At 45.8% G+C, this 12984-nt stretch overlaps 1 protein-coding gene across 2 annotated transcripts in view; it reads right to left on the reverse strand.

The window, feature by feature from the left end:
* The window catches only part of LOC117515570 (gliomedin-like), a 65723-nt gene that overhangs the window by 22900 nt on the left and 29839 nt on the right, over positions 1 to 12984 (reverse strand). For both annotated transcript variants that reach the window (XM_034176188.1, XM_034176189.1), the window contains exons 7-8: positions 7512 to 7589; positions 7347 to 7436 (exon numbers count right to left, since the gene is read on the reverse strand). In XM_034176188.1, the coding sequence (XP_034032079.1) occupies positions 7347 to 7436; positions 7512 to 7589 (168 nt within the window). The remainder of the gene's footprint in view (positions 1 to 7346; positions 7437 to 7511; positions 7590 to 12984) is intronic.

The raw sequence follows: 12984 nt of genomic DNA on the forward strand, positions 1-12984 counted from the left end.
TCCCAACGGGCCAGGAGACAGCAGACCTCCACCACGTCGTCCGTCTGCATGGGATACCAACTGACGTAGTCTCGGATCGTGGTCCCCAGTTTTCCTCTCAAGTCTGGAGGAGTTTCTGCAGAGAACTGGGGGCCACCGTGAGCCTCTCGTCCGGGTACCACCCACAGACGAACGGACAGGCAGAACGGGCCTACCAAGAGTTGGAACAGACCCTCCGCTGTGTGACATCCGCGCACCCAACGACCTGGAGTAACCATCTGGCCTGGATCGAGTATGCACATAACAGCCAGGTGTCTTCTGCCACCGGCCTCTCCCCATTTGAGGTGTGTCTGGGGTACCAGCCCCCATTGTTTCCCGTGGTGGAGGAAGAGGTCGGTGTGCCCTCGGTCCAGGCCCACCTGCGGAGGTGCCGTCGGGTGTGGCGCACCGCCCATTCTGCCTTGTTAAAGGCCCGGACGAGGGCTAAGGCCCATGCAGACCGCCGGCGGTCCCCGGCCCCTGCATACCAGCCCGGGCAGGAGGTGTGGTTATCAACCAGGGACATTCCCCTGCAGGTGGACTCCCCCAAACTGATGGACAGGTTCATTGGACCATTCAAGATCGTCAAAATCCTCAGTCCTGCTGCAGTGAAGCTCCAGCTCCCGGCTTCACTGCGGATCCACCCTGTTTTTCATGTCTCCCGGATTAAACCTCACCTCACCCCTCTGTGCTCCCGGTCCGGCGCCGCCTCCTGCCCGGATCATTGACGGGGAGGCGGCTTGGACAGTGCGCTGGCTCCTGGACATCTGTCAAATGGGCCGGGGGTTCCAGTATTTGGTGGACTGGGAGGGGTATGGCCCTGAAGAATGCTCCTGGGTGAAGAGGAGCTTCATCCTGGACCCGGCCCTCCTGGCCGATTGCTACCGCCGACACCCGGATAAACCTGGTCAGGCACCAGGAGGCGCCCGTTGGGGGGGGGGGTCCTGTTGTGTGGGCCGCCAGAAGAGGAGGTACTGCTGGCCCACCACCAGAGGGCGCCCTGCCTGAAGTGCGGGCTTCAGGCACGAGAGGGCGCTGCCGCCACGGACACAGCCGGGGGTGACAGCTGTCACTCATTATCTCATGACAGCTGTCACCCATCTACACTTCATCATACTACTCCATAAAACCCGGACGTCATCTCCACCTCATTGCCGAGATATCATCTACCTGTGAAGGTAATTCTCTGCTGAACTGAAAACACTGACTAATAGTCTGAACTTCTTTGTAGCTGTTTTCCTGTGTTTCCTTATCTGTGGGATTGGTGTTTGGTGTGATCAGTGACGGCTTCGCTTCACACTCCAACCAGATAAGTGGTTAACAGGAGCTGCACGAGTGTGTGATTAGAGGTGGAGGTGACTTTCCACCTTCTGACTGTTTTTGTTACTGGGTGTGCACACACCCACATCTCACTGTTTGTGCTCCTCACCAGCAGTACCAGATCTGACAGTCGGGGACGGTGATCACCTGGGAATTCGGGACTTGGCGGCTCCAGTATTCACCAGGTTCGGTGGCGGCGGAAATCGTGTGGTTCCGGCTCTTCTCAGGACAGATGTCTTCTATCCTCGAGCCTGCCCACACGTCACCTTTGTGTATTGACTGCTATAATATTCTGAAATTGTCTGTATAGTCGTTGTGCACATTCACAACATTAAATTGTTACCTTTTGGCTCATCTATTGTCCGTTCATTTGCGCCCCCTGTTGTGGGTCCGTGTCACTACACTTTCCCCAACACGGTGCATCCAGAAAGCATTCACAGCGCTGCACGTTTTCCAGATATTTTTATGTTACAGCCTTATTCCAAAATAGAGGAAGTTAATTTTTTTCCACTCAAACGTCTACACAAAATACCCCATACTGACAATGCGAAAAAGTTTTGTTTTTTGTGATTTTTGCAAATTTATTAAAAAAATAAAGAAATCATATGTACATAAGTATTCACAGCCTTTGACATGAATCTCAAAACTGAGCTCAGGTGCGTCCTGTTTCCACTGATCATCCTTGAGATGTTTCTACAGCTGAATTGGAGTCCACCTGGGGTAAATTCAATTGACTGGACATGATTTGGAAAGGCACACACCTGTCTACATATAAGGTCCCACAGTTGACAGTGCATGTCAGAGCACAAACCAAACATGAAGCCAAAGGAATTGTTTGTAGACCTCTGAGATGGGATTTTCTTGAGGCACAAATGTGCAGAAGGGTACAGAAACATTTCTGCTGCTCTTAAGGTCCCAATGAGCACAGTGGGCTCCATCATCCGTAAATGGAAGAAGTTTGGATCCACCAAGACTCTTCCTAGAGCTGGCCGTCTGTCTAAACTGAGCGATCAGGGGAGAAGGGCCTTAGTCAGGGATGTGACCAAGAATCTGATGGTCACTCTATCAGAGCTCAAGCATTCCTCTGTGGAGAGAGGATAACCTTCCTGAAGGACAATGATCTCTGCAGCAGTCCACCAATGAAGCCGTATGGTAGAGTGGCCTGACAGAAGCCACTCCTTAGTAAAAGGCACATGGCAGCCCACCTGGAGTTTGACAAAAGGCACCTGAAGGGCTCTCAGATCATCTTTGGCGTGAATGCCTGGCATCATATTTGGAGGAACCCAGGCACCATCCCTACAGTGAAGCATGGTGGTGGCAGCATCATGTTGTGAGGATGTTTTTCAGCAGCAGGAACTGGGAGACTAGTCAGAATTTAGGGAAAGATGAAGACAGCAATGTATGGAGACATCCTGGATGAAAACCTGCTCCAGAGCACTCTTGACCTCAGACAGGGGCGATGGTTCATCTTTCAGCAGGAAAATGACCTTAAGCACACAGTTAAGATATCAAAGGCGTGGCTTCAGGACAACTCTGTGAATGTCCTTGAGTGACCCAGCCAGAGCCCAGACCTGAATCTGACTGAACATCTCTGGAGAGATCTGAAAATGGCTGTGCAGCTACGCTCCCCATCCAACCTGATGGAGCTTGAGGTGTTGCAAAGAAGAATGGACAAAACTGTCCAAAGATAGGTGCATCAAGTTTGTGGGATCATATTCAAGAAAACCTGAGGATGTGAGCAGAATTTTGAGGGGGAAAAAAGGAATATACTCCATTTTGGAATAAGGCTGTAACACAACAAAACATAACAACAAGTGAAGCACTGGATTCTGTAAAGGCAACAGTTTGAAGCTGTGGTTATTTTTCTAGGTGCAGTAATTCTAAATAAGACAGTGTAAGTTTGTGTGGGTTTATGCCCCTGCCCACTGCCCACTGAACAGTGCACCAGACCTTTTATTCTCGTCTTATGGGTGAAAAGCCCATACGTTAGCGACGTCATGTTATTTGTTTTGGCTGAGCCCAACTAAGCCCCATCTGGTGCCAACTCCCTGGTGGAAGTCACTGAGGTAGTCAAAAAAAAAAAACCTCCTCAGTGGCAAGTCAGCGGGAGTGGATGAGTTTTGTCCTGAGTTGCAGATGTCTCTAGATGCTGTTGGGCTGTTATAGCTGGCATGACTGTAATGCTTGAAAGTCTTTGACAGTACCTCTGAATTGATAAACTGGGGTGGTTGTTCTTGTCTTTAAAAATGGGGATCAGAAAGTGTAAGTTTGTTCCAACTACAGAGGTATCACACTTCTCACCCTTCCTAAAAAGCATAGGCCAGGGTACTAGAGAGGAGTCTTAGACTGATAGTCGAAACTTGGATTCAGGAGGAGCAATCTGGGTTCCGTCCAGGTCATGGAATGATGGACCAGCTCTTTAGCCTCATACAGATGTTATAGGGGGGCTTGAGACCATGTCAAACCAGTCTAGATGTGTTTTGTGAATTTGGAAAAGAAATATGACTGGGTCCCCTGAAGTGTCCTCAGGGCGTGCTGCAGGAGTATGGAGTCCACTGCAACGCACGATCTGATCTCTATACAACCAAAGAAGGAACTATATCGGCATTCTCAATACTGCATCAGACCTGTTACTGGTGGGTGTTGGACTCCTCCAGGGCAGCTCCTTGTCACCAATCTTGTTCATGATTTTCATGGACAGGATTTCAAGCTGCAGTCAAGGACAGGAGGGTGTCCAGTTTGGTGACCTCAGACATGCATCTCTATTTTTTGCAAATGATGTGTATCTGTTGTCTTCATCAGACAGTGAACTCTGTTGTGCACTGGGCAGGTGTGAGGCTGAGTTTGAAGTGACTGGGTTGAAGATCAGCACTTCCAAATCTGAGACCATGGTCCTCTGTCCGAAAAAGGTGGATTGTCCCCTCTGGGTCAGGGGAGAGCTGACCCAGAGCTGACCCGGGATGTGCACTTGATGAAAATACATGGTAGTGAATGGTACATCAACTGTATGATGGTTAAATGTTTGCCTTTCCTTGCCATTAATGTACACTTGTTATAGGAAAATGTTCTCCTTGTTATTTCAAATTGTTTTCTTATTTCTTAATTACTGGGAGGGGGAATCTCATTAATTTGTAATGTGTATTTGATGAAAATGCAATGTAAATAACTAAATGAGACACAAACATACACGTCTTATCAATTTCATGTTGCAGAAATGTTCACTAAGTACATATTATGTTAATAAGTACTTTTGTCATTCTTTTTACCACAATCTTTCTCATCTTGTATGCAAATTCAGGATGGGAGGGCATCATGTACCTCAAGTGGTAATGAAAGTTCAAATTAAGGTTCCGTGAGGAAAAAACATTTCACCATCATTTACCTTTATTTTGCTTATTTCATACTACCACTTGACTTTTCTGTTTATACAGGTACCAAGACCCCAGGAACAGTATGACAACCCAGAACCCCAGGGATGGGACTGAATGAGATCCCAGGGAGAACATGATTCTAAAATTTATGTAAAACATTTCTGCATAAACATGCTACCCATCCGGGCCCATTATTTTCTAGTTTCTATAAGCATTTATGTGTAATTGTTTTACATGTACTGTACACTGCAAACCAAAAATGTTGAACATGGCAAATGTTGGCAGAAATGTGGACATTTTTCTGTTGGTCATTTTCATATCTTCTGGGAATGCCCTAAAATCTCACCTTATTGGACAGAGGTGGCTAAGATTACACAATTGATCATGGGACTACAAATAGGGAAGAGTTTTTGTACATTTTATTTGGGCAAGATTCCAACCGCTCTGAGAAAACAGCACCGGTACATGCTACAAATATTACAGGCAGCCAGTAAAAAGGCTATAACTCGGAAATGGTTGAAAGAGGAACCACCAACCATCAAGGACTGGATGGACATAATACACGAGCTTTATGTAATGGAGCGACTAACCTTTTCCATCAGACATTCCTCTGATAAATGTAAACAATATTGGAAGAAATGGAACCTCTTTTCTGAACAAAATTAAATTATACCTTTTGTCATAAAACCTGGGGGAGGGGGAAAAAGAAAAAAGGAAAAAAAAAAGTGTAACCTTGATCCGAATAGCTTGGAAGTGTTGTTTTGACTTTGACTGTCTATGATGTTCTACTTTTACAACTTTGTAGATGGCCCCCCCTTTTTTGTGTTTGAAATGATAAAATCTTCAATAAAAACATTGTTTAAAAAAAAATACATCTGTCTACATCACATGCGATATGGGAGAGGGATTGTTGCTGGCCTCAAGTGGACAAGTTGAATTTGACAATAACAGTTCAAATAAAATACGATTAAAAATACTACTACTACTACTACTACTAATAATAATAATAATAATAATAATAATAATAAGGGATAGTTGGCTGGATGTCAAATCATGTACATAATGTATACCAGTAAATAGCCACCAAAGTAAACTCAAAAATATCATTCTTTGCTCTAAAATGGCTTTTAGCAAATGGGAAGACAGTATTCATGTCTACTGAATGATAAAAATAAATACCATGGCAATAATTTAGTAGAAATCACAAGCGCACGTCTCACATATTTATAACAATAACAACAAAATAATTCAGTCTAATTCAGGTTCCAACAAGTGAAATGTAACTTGAAGTGATCATCGTTTCTTAACCCACGTAACTTACGTCAAATGTGGTTGGTACTATTTTTTTTTAATCAACAACTTAATATTTACAAAACAATGTACAAAACTGACCATATGGTATAACTTCGCACTGCCACTGGAATGAATAGAGATAGGGATTTCAGAATTTATGTTAGTGTTACAAGGACTATATATTGATATATTATTTTTTTTTTCCTCTTTTTTGTAAAGCTTGAGATTGTAGTAGTGCACACTGACATGACTTACATGACCATGACTGGCGATTATGATTTAATATGAATGTGAGTCACATATACATGTACAATAATATTGTACATCAATGATCATGCATATCGCTAAATCTTATCGAAGTTTTTATTTTATTTATTATATTTAACACCTACCTCATGCAGTTAACTTCTTCACAAGGAATTTGTCCTTCCTTCTTACTTTACTTATGTCACAGAAACATGATAGCATGGTGATAGTACGGCAATGTTGATTGGTGTATTTATCAAAACTACGTCATCGACTTCGTGAGCATCAAATATGATATCGCTGATTGGATTATTTTTATCACACGAATAGACTGGTCTGCGACATTTACAGTTGCAAAAGTCATCCAAAATATTCGTATTTTTCTCTTTCATGAGCACTTATTTAGATTGGGGATAAACATTTTCTGTTAGTTTATAATATTTTTGACATTATCGATCAAGAATTAAGTTGCCCCAGAGATGCTGCATGAACAAACGGCTTGGAGACGACCATATTGTGGCCTAATGGGGTATTTGGACATTCAAGGACAGGGTGAGCAGCTCAAATATCTGGGAGTGACTCTTAGTAGTGACTGTGGGCCTTTGCATCCACGGGAGCCAGCAGAAGTGATCCATTCATCTGGTGAGGATGCCTCCTATTTGTCTCCTAAGGGACGTCTTTCAGGCATGTCAAAGTGGGAGGAGGCTCTGGTGAAGACCCAGGAGACGATGAATGGATTACATCTATCACCTTGCTGGGGAACACCTCAGGACCTCCAAGGAAGAGTTAGAAGAATTTGCACGGATAGGGATATGTGGGCTGCTTAGACTGCTGCCACCACAACCCAGACCCAGATGAGTGGCAGAAAATGAATGAATGAAAGTTACCTTAAATATAATACCCACCTGTTAAAAAGGAAAATGCCCTGCAGAGAATATCATACAACTAGGCTCACCATGGGTATTTACACAGAATTAGGTGTTACAGTACTCAGTGGTTCTAACAATTAAAATACATGACACAAGAGATTAAGAAGTCTGATAAAACTATTAAAGAACAGTGTGAAAAGATGTCCTACAATGGAATTTGGTGCCCTACCAGATTCAGTGTTTGTGTCAACAAGTTTCTTGGAGTGAGTAACATTTGAGATATCTCTGATGCTTTGGGTTGGATGTGGTGATGGAGAGTCTGTGGATACAATCACATATTTAATTATCAGATTCCTGGAACCCAATGTTCTTTGTGTAAACTCTGGTTTCCTACCAGTGCTGTGAGCCGGTGAGCTGCTCTCTGTGTTGGTTTCATCAATGACCTCCCGCATCAGGAAAGGAGGAGATGAATCTGGTGTGTAAAACAAGAGTGAAAATCAAAAATTTATGTTGTGAATTCTACTGCAGTATGAGAATATTTCACATTTGGTAACACGACTCCCATGTATCTGGCCCATATGATTACAGTTTACAGGGTAGATGACACGCGCATAACGGAACAGATGTATCATTCCTAAAGTTACTGATGGGATTTTCATTTACATTAAACAACAAAGTATGAATAATAATGAAATGTGGCATTCAACTTAAGCCTTTCTGGAACATAAACAATGTGCATACTAGGCACAAAACTGTAGGATTTTGGATGCAAATCAGTGGAAATATAATAACAACAAATGTAACAACATAATGGGCAGGTCAGGTTTGGGACCATGAGCCAGTGCTGTGCATCGCCGCATCTGCCATAGCATGGAATTACTTTGGGTCCTGAATACCAACCTTAATGCAGGCAACTGGACCATCCCCACATCTCAAAAGTAACAATCTATCTGCCTTGGCCTTCACCAGCCACTGGGATCTTCAACATGGAGTCACCTGGATGTTGGATCATGCTCAGAGAAACAAACCACATTTGTGCAGAACATAACTGAAACAATTTTTCAAATGGTGGTACAAGCATCAAACCTGGCACAATTCGTCTTGAGACACTGCGCATTTGAAAAAGCAGACGAGCCGCTTGAATTTTCAATAGGCAGCCAGGTAGGGGTCAATGGAGAATTACACAAGGGTCAAAATTTAAAAATGCTCCAATCATATAGAAAACTACACCACATTATTTGTCTGATCATAACAATTCCAAAAAGTGTATAGTTTGGACTATCTGTGACTGAATGTTGTGGAGTTATGGGGTAAAAACAGCAAAAATGGTGACAAAGGTCAGTGTCAGTTTGTATAGTGGTAAAAAGTTAAAGTTGCTCAAATTTTGGCAAAAAGTGATGCAAATTATTGGTTGAAATAATAGGATTAGGGCTGCGCCTGTCACCAATCCTGTTTGTGATATTCATGGACAGGATATCGAGGCGTGGTCGGGGGAAGAGGGTTTCCAGTTTGGTGGGCTCAGGGTCTCATCGTTGCTTTATGCAGATGATGTGGTCCTGTTGGCTTCATCAGCCTGTGACCTCCAACACTCACTGGATCAATTCGCAGCCGAGTGTGAAGTGCCGGCTGGGATGAGGATCAGCACCTCTAAATCTGAGGCCATGGTTCTCAGCAGGAAACCAATGGATTGCCTACTCTGGGTAGGGAATGAGGTCTTTCCCCTAGTGAAGGAGTTCGTGTACCTCGGGGTCTTGTTCACGAGTGAGAGGACAATGGAGCGTGAGATTGGCCGGAGAATCTGCGCAGCAGGGGCAGTATTGCATTTGCTCTAACGTACTGTTGTGACGAAAAGGGAGCTGAGCCAAAAGGCAAAGCTCTCAATCTACTAGTCAGTCTTTATTCCTACTCTCACCTATGGTGATGAAAGTTGGGTCATGACCAAAAGAACTAGATCGCAGGTACAAGCGGCGAAATGGGCTTCCTTAGGAGGGTGGCTGGTGTCTCCCTTAGAGATAGGGTGAGAAGCTCAGTTATCCTTGGGGAGTTCAGAGTAGAGCCACTGCTTCTTCGTGTTGAAAGGAGCCAGCTGAGGTGGTTCGGGCATCTGGTAAGGATGTCCCCTGGGCGCCTCACTAGGGAGGTGTTCCAGGCACATTCATCTGGGTGGAGATCCCGGGGAAGACCCAGGACTAGGTGGAGAGATTATATCTCCACACTGGCCTGGGAATGCCTCGACATCCCCCAGTCAGTGTCAATGTAGCCCAGGAAAGGGAAGTCTGGGGTCCCCTGCTGGAGCTGTTGCCCCTGTGACTCGATCCCGGATAAGCTGTTGAAGATGATGATGATGATGATGATGATAATAGGATTAATAAATGGAATAGTTTTGACCATGTTGGATGTTTACTGTTTTAAGTAAAGGTCAAAACAATGTCGCCATCCATTGGATTCTATGACGTATGACATATATTAACCCCGTAACATGATAACTAAGCATGACACGTGGTGCAAACTATTCCTTTTCAAACCCTATTAGCTCAACCAATAATTTGTATCAGTTTACCAAAATTGGAGCAACTTTAACTTTTGACCCCTGCACAGACTGAAACTGACCTTTGTCACCATTTTTGCTGTTTTTACCCCATAACTCCACAACATTCAGTCACAGATAGTCCAAACTATACTTTTTTTGGAATCTTTATGATCAGACAAATAATGTGTTATAGTTTTCAATATGATTAGAGCATTTTTGAATGTTGACCCCTGTGTAATTCTTCAAATGACACCTACTTGGCTGTCTATTGAAAATTCAGGTGGATAACCTGCTTTTTCTGTTGTATGGCTGGGGGGCCTGGCTGCCTTTTTGTTTCTCTTTTGTTTTTCCTTCCAGGTGGCTTGCATTTGGGACTGAGTGGCTGTGTAGCTGAGTTTATCAGGACCTCACCCTGATCACCTGCGGCTCGTCAGGACTCACAGCTGTGGTGCATCTACATGGATTGGAACATGGTGGCATTTAAGACTGGAGTACACAGTGTGTATTTGCCAGAGACTCGACCTTGTGACCAGACGGGTGAGATCGTCGTCTCGAGAGCCATCTCATCATCAGTGGATGCAGAGAACGTCCTGGTTTGATGCATGATCTGTGAAAGAGGAGGGGGTGAGGTCTCATGCTCGTCAGCACACTTCCTGAGGTACGTTAGATTTTGTGACTAACATTTATAAAAATGTTGTAAATATGGTGTCCCTCACACCTTTATTATATTGAGCTGTATGTAGTCGTTTAATCAGCTTCCACTGCTGTGGAGTTTTGTGAACTGGATGTTCCATGCCTGCAGGGTGGGAAGCTGATTAGTAATTAAGCCAGGAAGTGTTTGCTGTTTGTACACCTTTGAGCGTTCTCTCTGTGTGTTGAGTGTGGACTCACATAATGATTCCTTCTTTCACAGACTCGGTTTGTCGCGGCCACCTGGGGGGTGTCGGCGGGGTCCTTGGGTCCGAACCAGTTCTGGTTCCGGACCGTTAGCGCTGCTGGGAGCGCACCGCAATCCACCACGCCAGACCGCGCACTTTTATATTTTTCACAGCACTGTTATGTTCATTAAACTCTGTTATCCTTTGTACCGTGCTCTGCTTATTTTATACTGGGTCCTTCAAACGCTGGTCGGTTCTCCGGGCTGCGTCCGACACATAACAGTAGTCTCTGGCCAAACATCACGGACCCAGCGGTAGCAGAGACGGTAACGCGCCGTGAAGGCGGCAGCAGACGTTCAGAAGTTATCCGGATCAGTTGCGGGTGCTCTCCGCCCGGATGGTGCGCGTTGGAGAACCCATTACTGAATACTGATTTGAGCGCTCGTGCAGCCGTGTTCCTGTGTTTGTGCCTTATCCGTGGGTCGTGGTGGAGTGTGACTGGCGACGGCTTCGCATCGCACTTCGACCGGATAAGAGGTTTGAACGGGAGCTGCAGGAGTGGGTCTGTAATGGGTGAACGCGCACGGCGGAGCTCTGTGGCACGGGTCGCGGTGCTTCCTGTGTTACAGTCGTAGCCCCGTTTCCCCGGGTAATGATAGCTACTGCGTCTGATCTCAGCTCCGGTGTTATTTAGTTGAATAACGTTTTTGGTTGTGTGCTGTTCACAGGAAAAGCAGCATGAATTATTTTCTGTCACCAAAGGGTTTTTTTTATTTTTAGCACTCTGGCTCCCTCTGTTGGTGACTGAGTCACATTACCGTCAAGCTCTTAAGTTGGAACAGGTGTGTTCCATTTGTTTGAGCTTGACGGTATAAATCACTTATTTGTTTTGTGTTAGTTCATTTTGTGTGGGTGTTTTTTGAGTTGGTTTTTGTGTGGGATTTTATTTTTTGTTTTTCACTATTAGGGTCTGGGGTTGTTCCCTGCAGTCTGTCTGGAAAAAAAAAAGGACCCAAGCAACTTTGTGTTAGTCTGTTGGTCTTTCTTTTTGTTTCTTTCGGTTTTGCCTCCCGGGGTTTGATGGGACGGTCCCCTGGGGGGTCATGGGGGGGGGGTATTTGGGTTGTTTTTTCTTTTTTCTTTTTTTTTGTTTTGTTTTTTGTTATGCCCTCTCTTCTCCTCTGACTCCAGCCGTGTGAGCCGTAGTGTCGGCGTTGCTGGAGTGGTGCAGTTTGGTTGTGCTGGGCGTTTCCCAGGTAACCTCTGCACCCGGGAGGGGAGGGGGGGGTTTGGGGTATTTTCTTTTTGTTCCCTCTCTTCTCCTCTGGCTCCAGCCGTGTGAGCCGTAGTGTCGGCGTTGCTGGAGTGGTGCAGTTTGGTTATGCTGGGCGTTTCCCAGTTAACCTCTGCACCTGGGGGGGGGGATGTTTTTGTTTGTTGTTTCCCTGTTCCACCTCCGGCTTCAGCATGCCTTTGAGCCGTCTGCCATCGGCGTGGCTGAGGTTTGGGGCAGTGGGATATACCCGCAGCTAGTGGCTGGTTTAGAAGTCGGAGGAGTGGCGCCGTTTTGTGCTGTCTGCCATAACCGCTGTTCCACTCCTCCTGGTTGGCTTCTGGGGTATAGTCACGGTTGGTGACACTGGACGTGCTTCCAGTTTCCACTGCGCCAAGGGGGTGGGGTTGGGGTTGTTTTGTTTGTATGTTTTTTTTTTCTCCTTTTGTTTTCCCCCCCAGTTTCCACCCTCAGGGTTTGACTGTGGTGTCCTCTGGGGGGGAAAGGGCTGTGGGTCCATCTAGCCATAGACGGCCGGGGCTGGGTCCATTGGTCATGAGGGGAGGCGTCTCCTGGGGTTGATGGAATGGTCCTCTGGGAGGCGCTGGGAGTCCCCGTGGGTGACGTTGGATCCCAGAGGGACCTCGGCTGTGGTTATTACTCCTGGAGCTGGCGGGATGTCCTCTGGGGGGTGTTGGTCCCTCCATGTCGTTGGGGGGGGGGGGGTGTTAGCAGTTTTATTTGTTAGCTTAAGTTTGGGTTGTTTTTCTTTTCTCCCCTTCCCGGGGTTTGATGGAACGGGCCTCTGGGGAGGGGGGGGTGTTTTGGTTGTTTGTGTTTGTCTTTTTTGTTTTATGACTAATCAGACTGTGAACATGGTTGGACAAAGGCTGACAGCACAGGTTCAAGAACTCCTGGCCACACCTGTGCTAATTGACTGATAGAAACAAGGGCAAAGATGCAGCCAGAGGAGAAGACATCTACCGTTCTGTAGATGAACATTCTGTTGGAAGATGAATGCAGATACGGTTTCCAGCCATGGTCCCTGGAGGGGGGTGTTTCTCCTGGGCCAGGTTTGTGTGGTCGCCGGGAGGCTTCCCGTGAGGGTGGGGTACTGTTGTATGGCTGGGGGGCCTGGCTGCCTTTTTGTTTCTCTTTTGTTTTTCCTTCCAGGTGGCTTGCATTT

Source organism: Thalassophryne amazonica, chromosome 8 (genome assembly GCF_902500255.1).
Source record: "Thalassophryne amazonica chromosome 8, fThaAma1.1, whole genome shotgun sequence".
NCBI classification, from domain to species: domain Eukaryota; kingdom Metazoa; phylum Chordata; class Actinopteri; order Batrachoidiformes; family Batrachoididae; genus Thalassophryne; species Thalassophryne amazonica.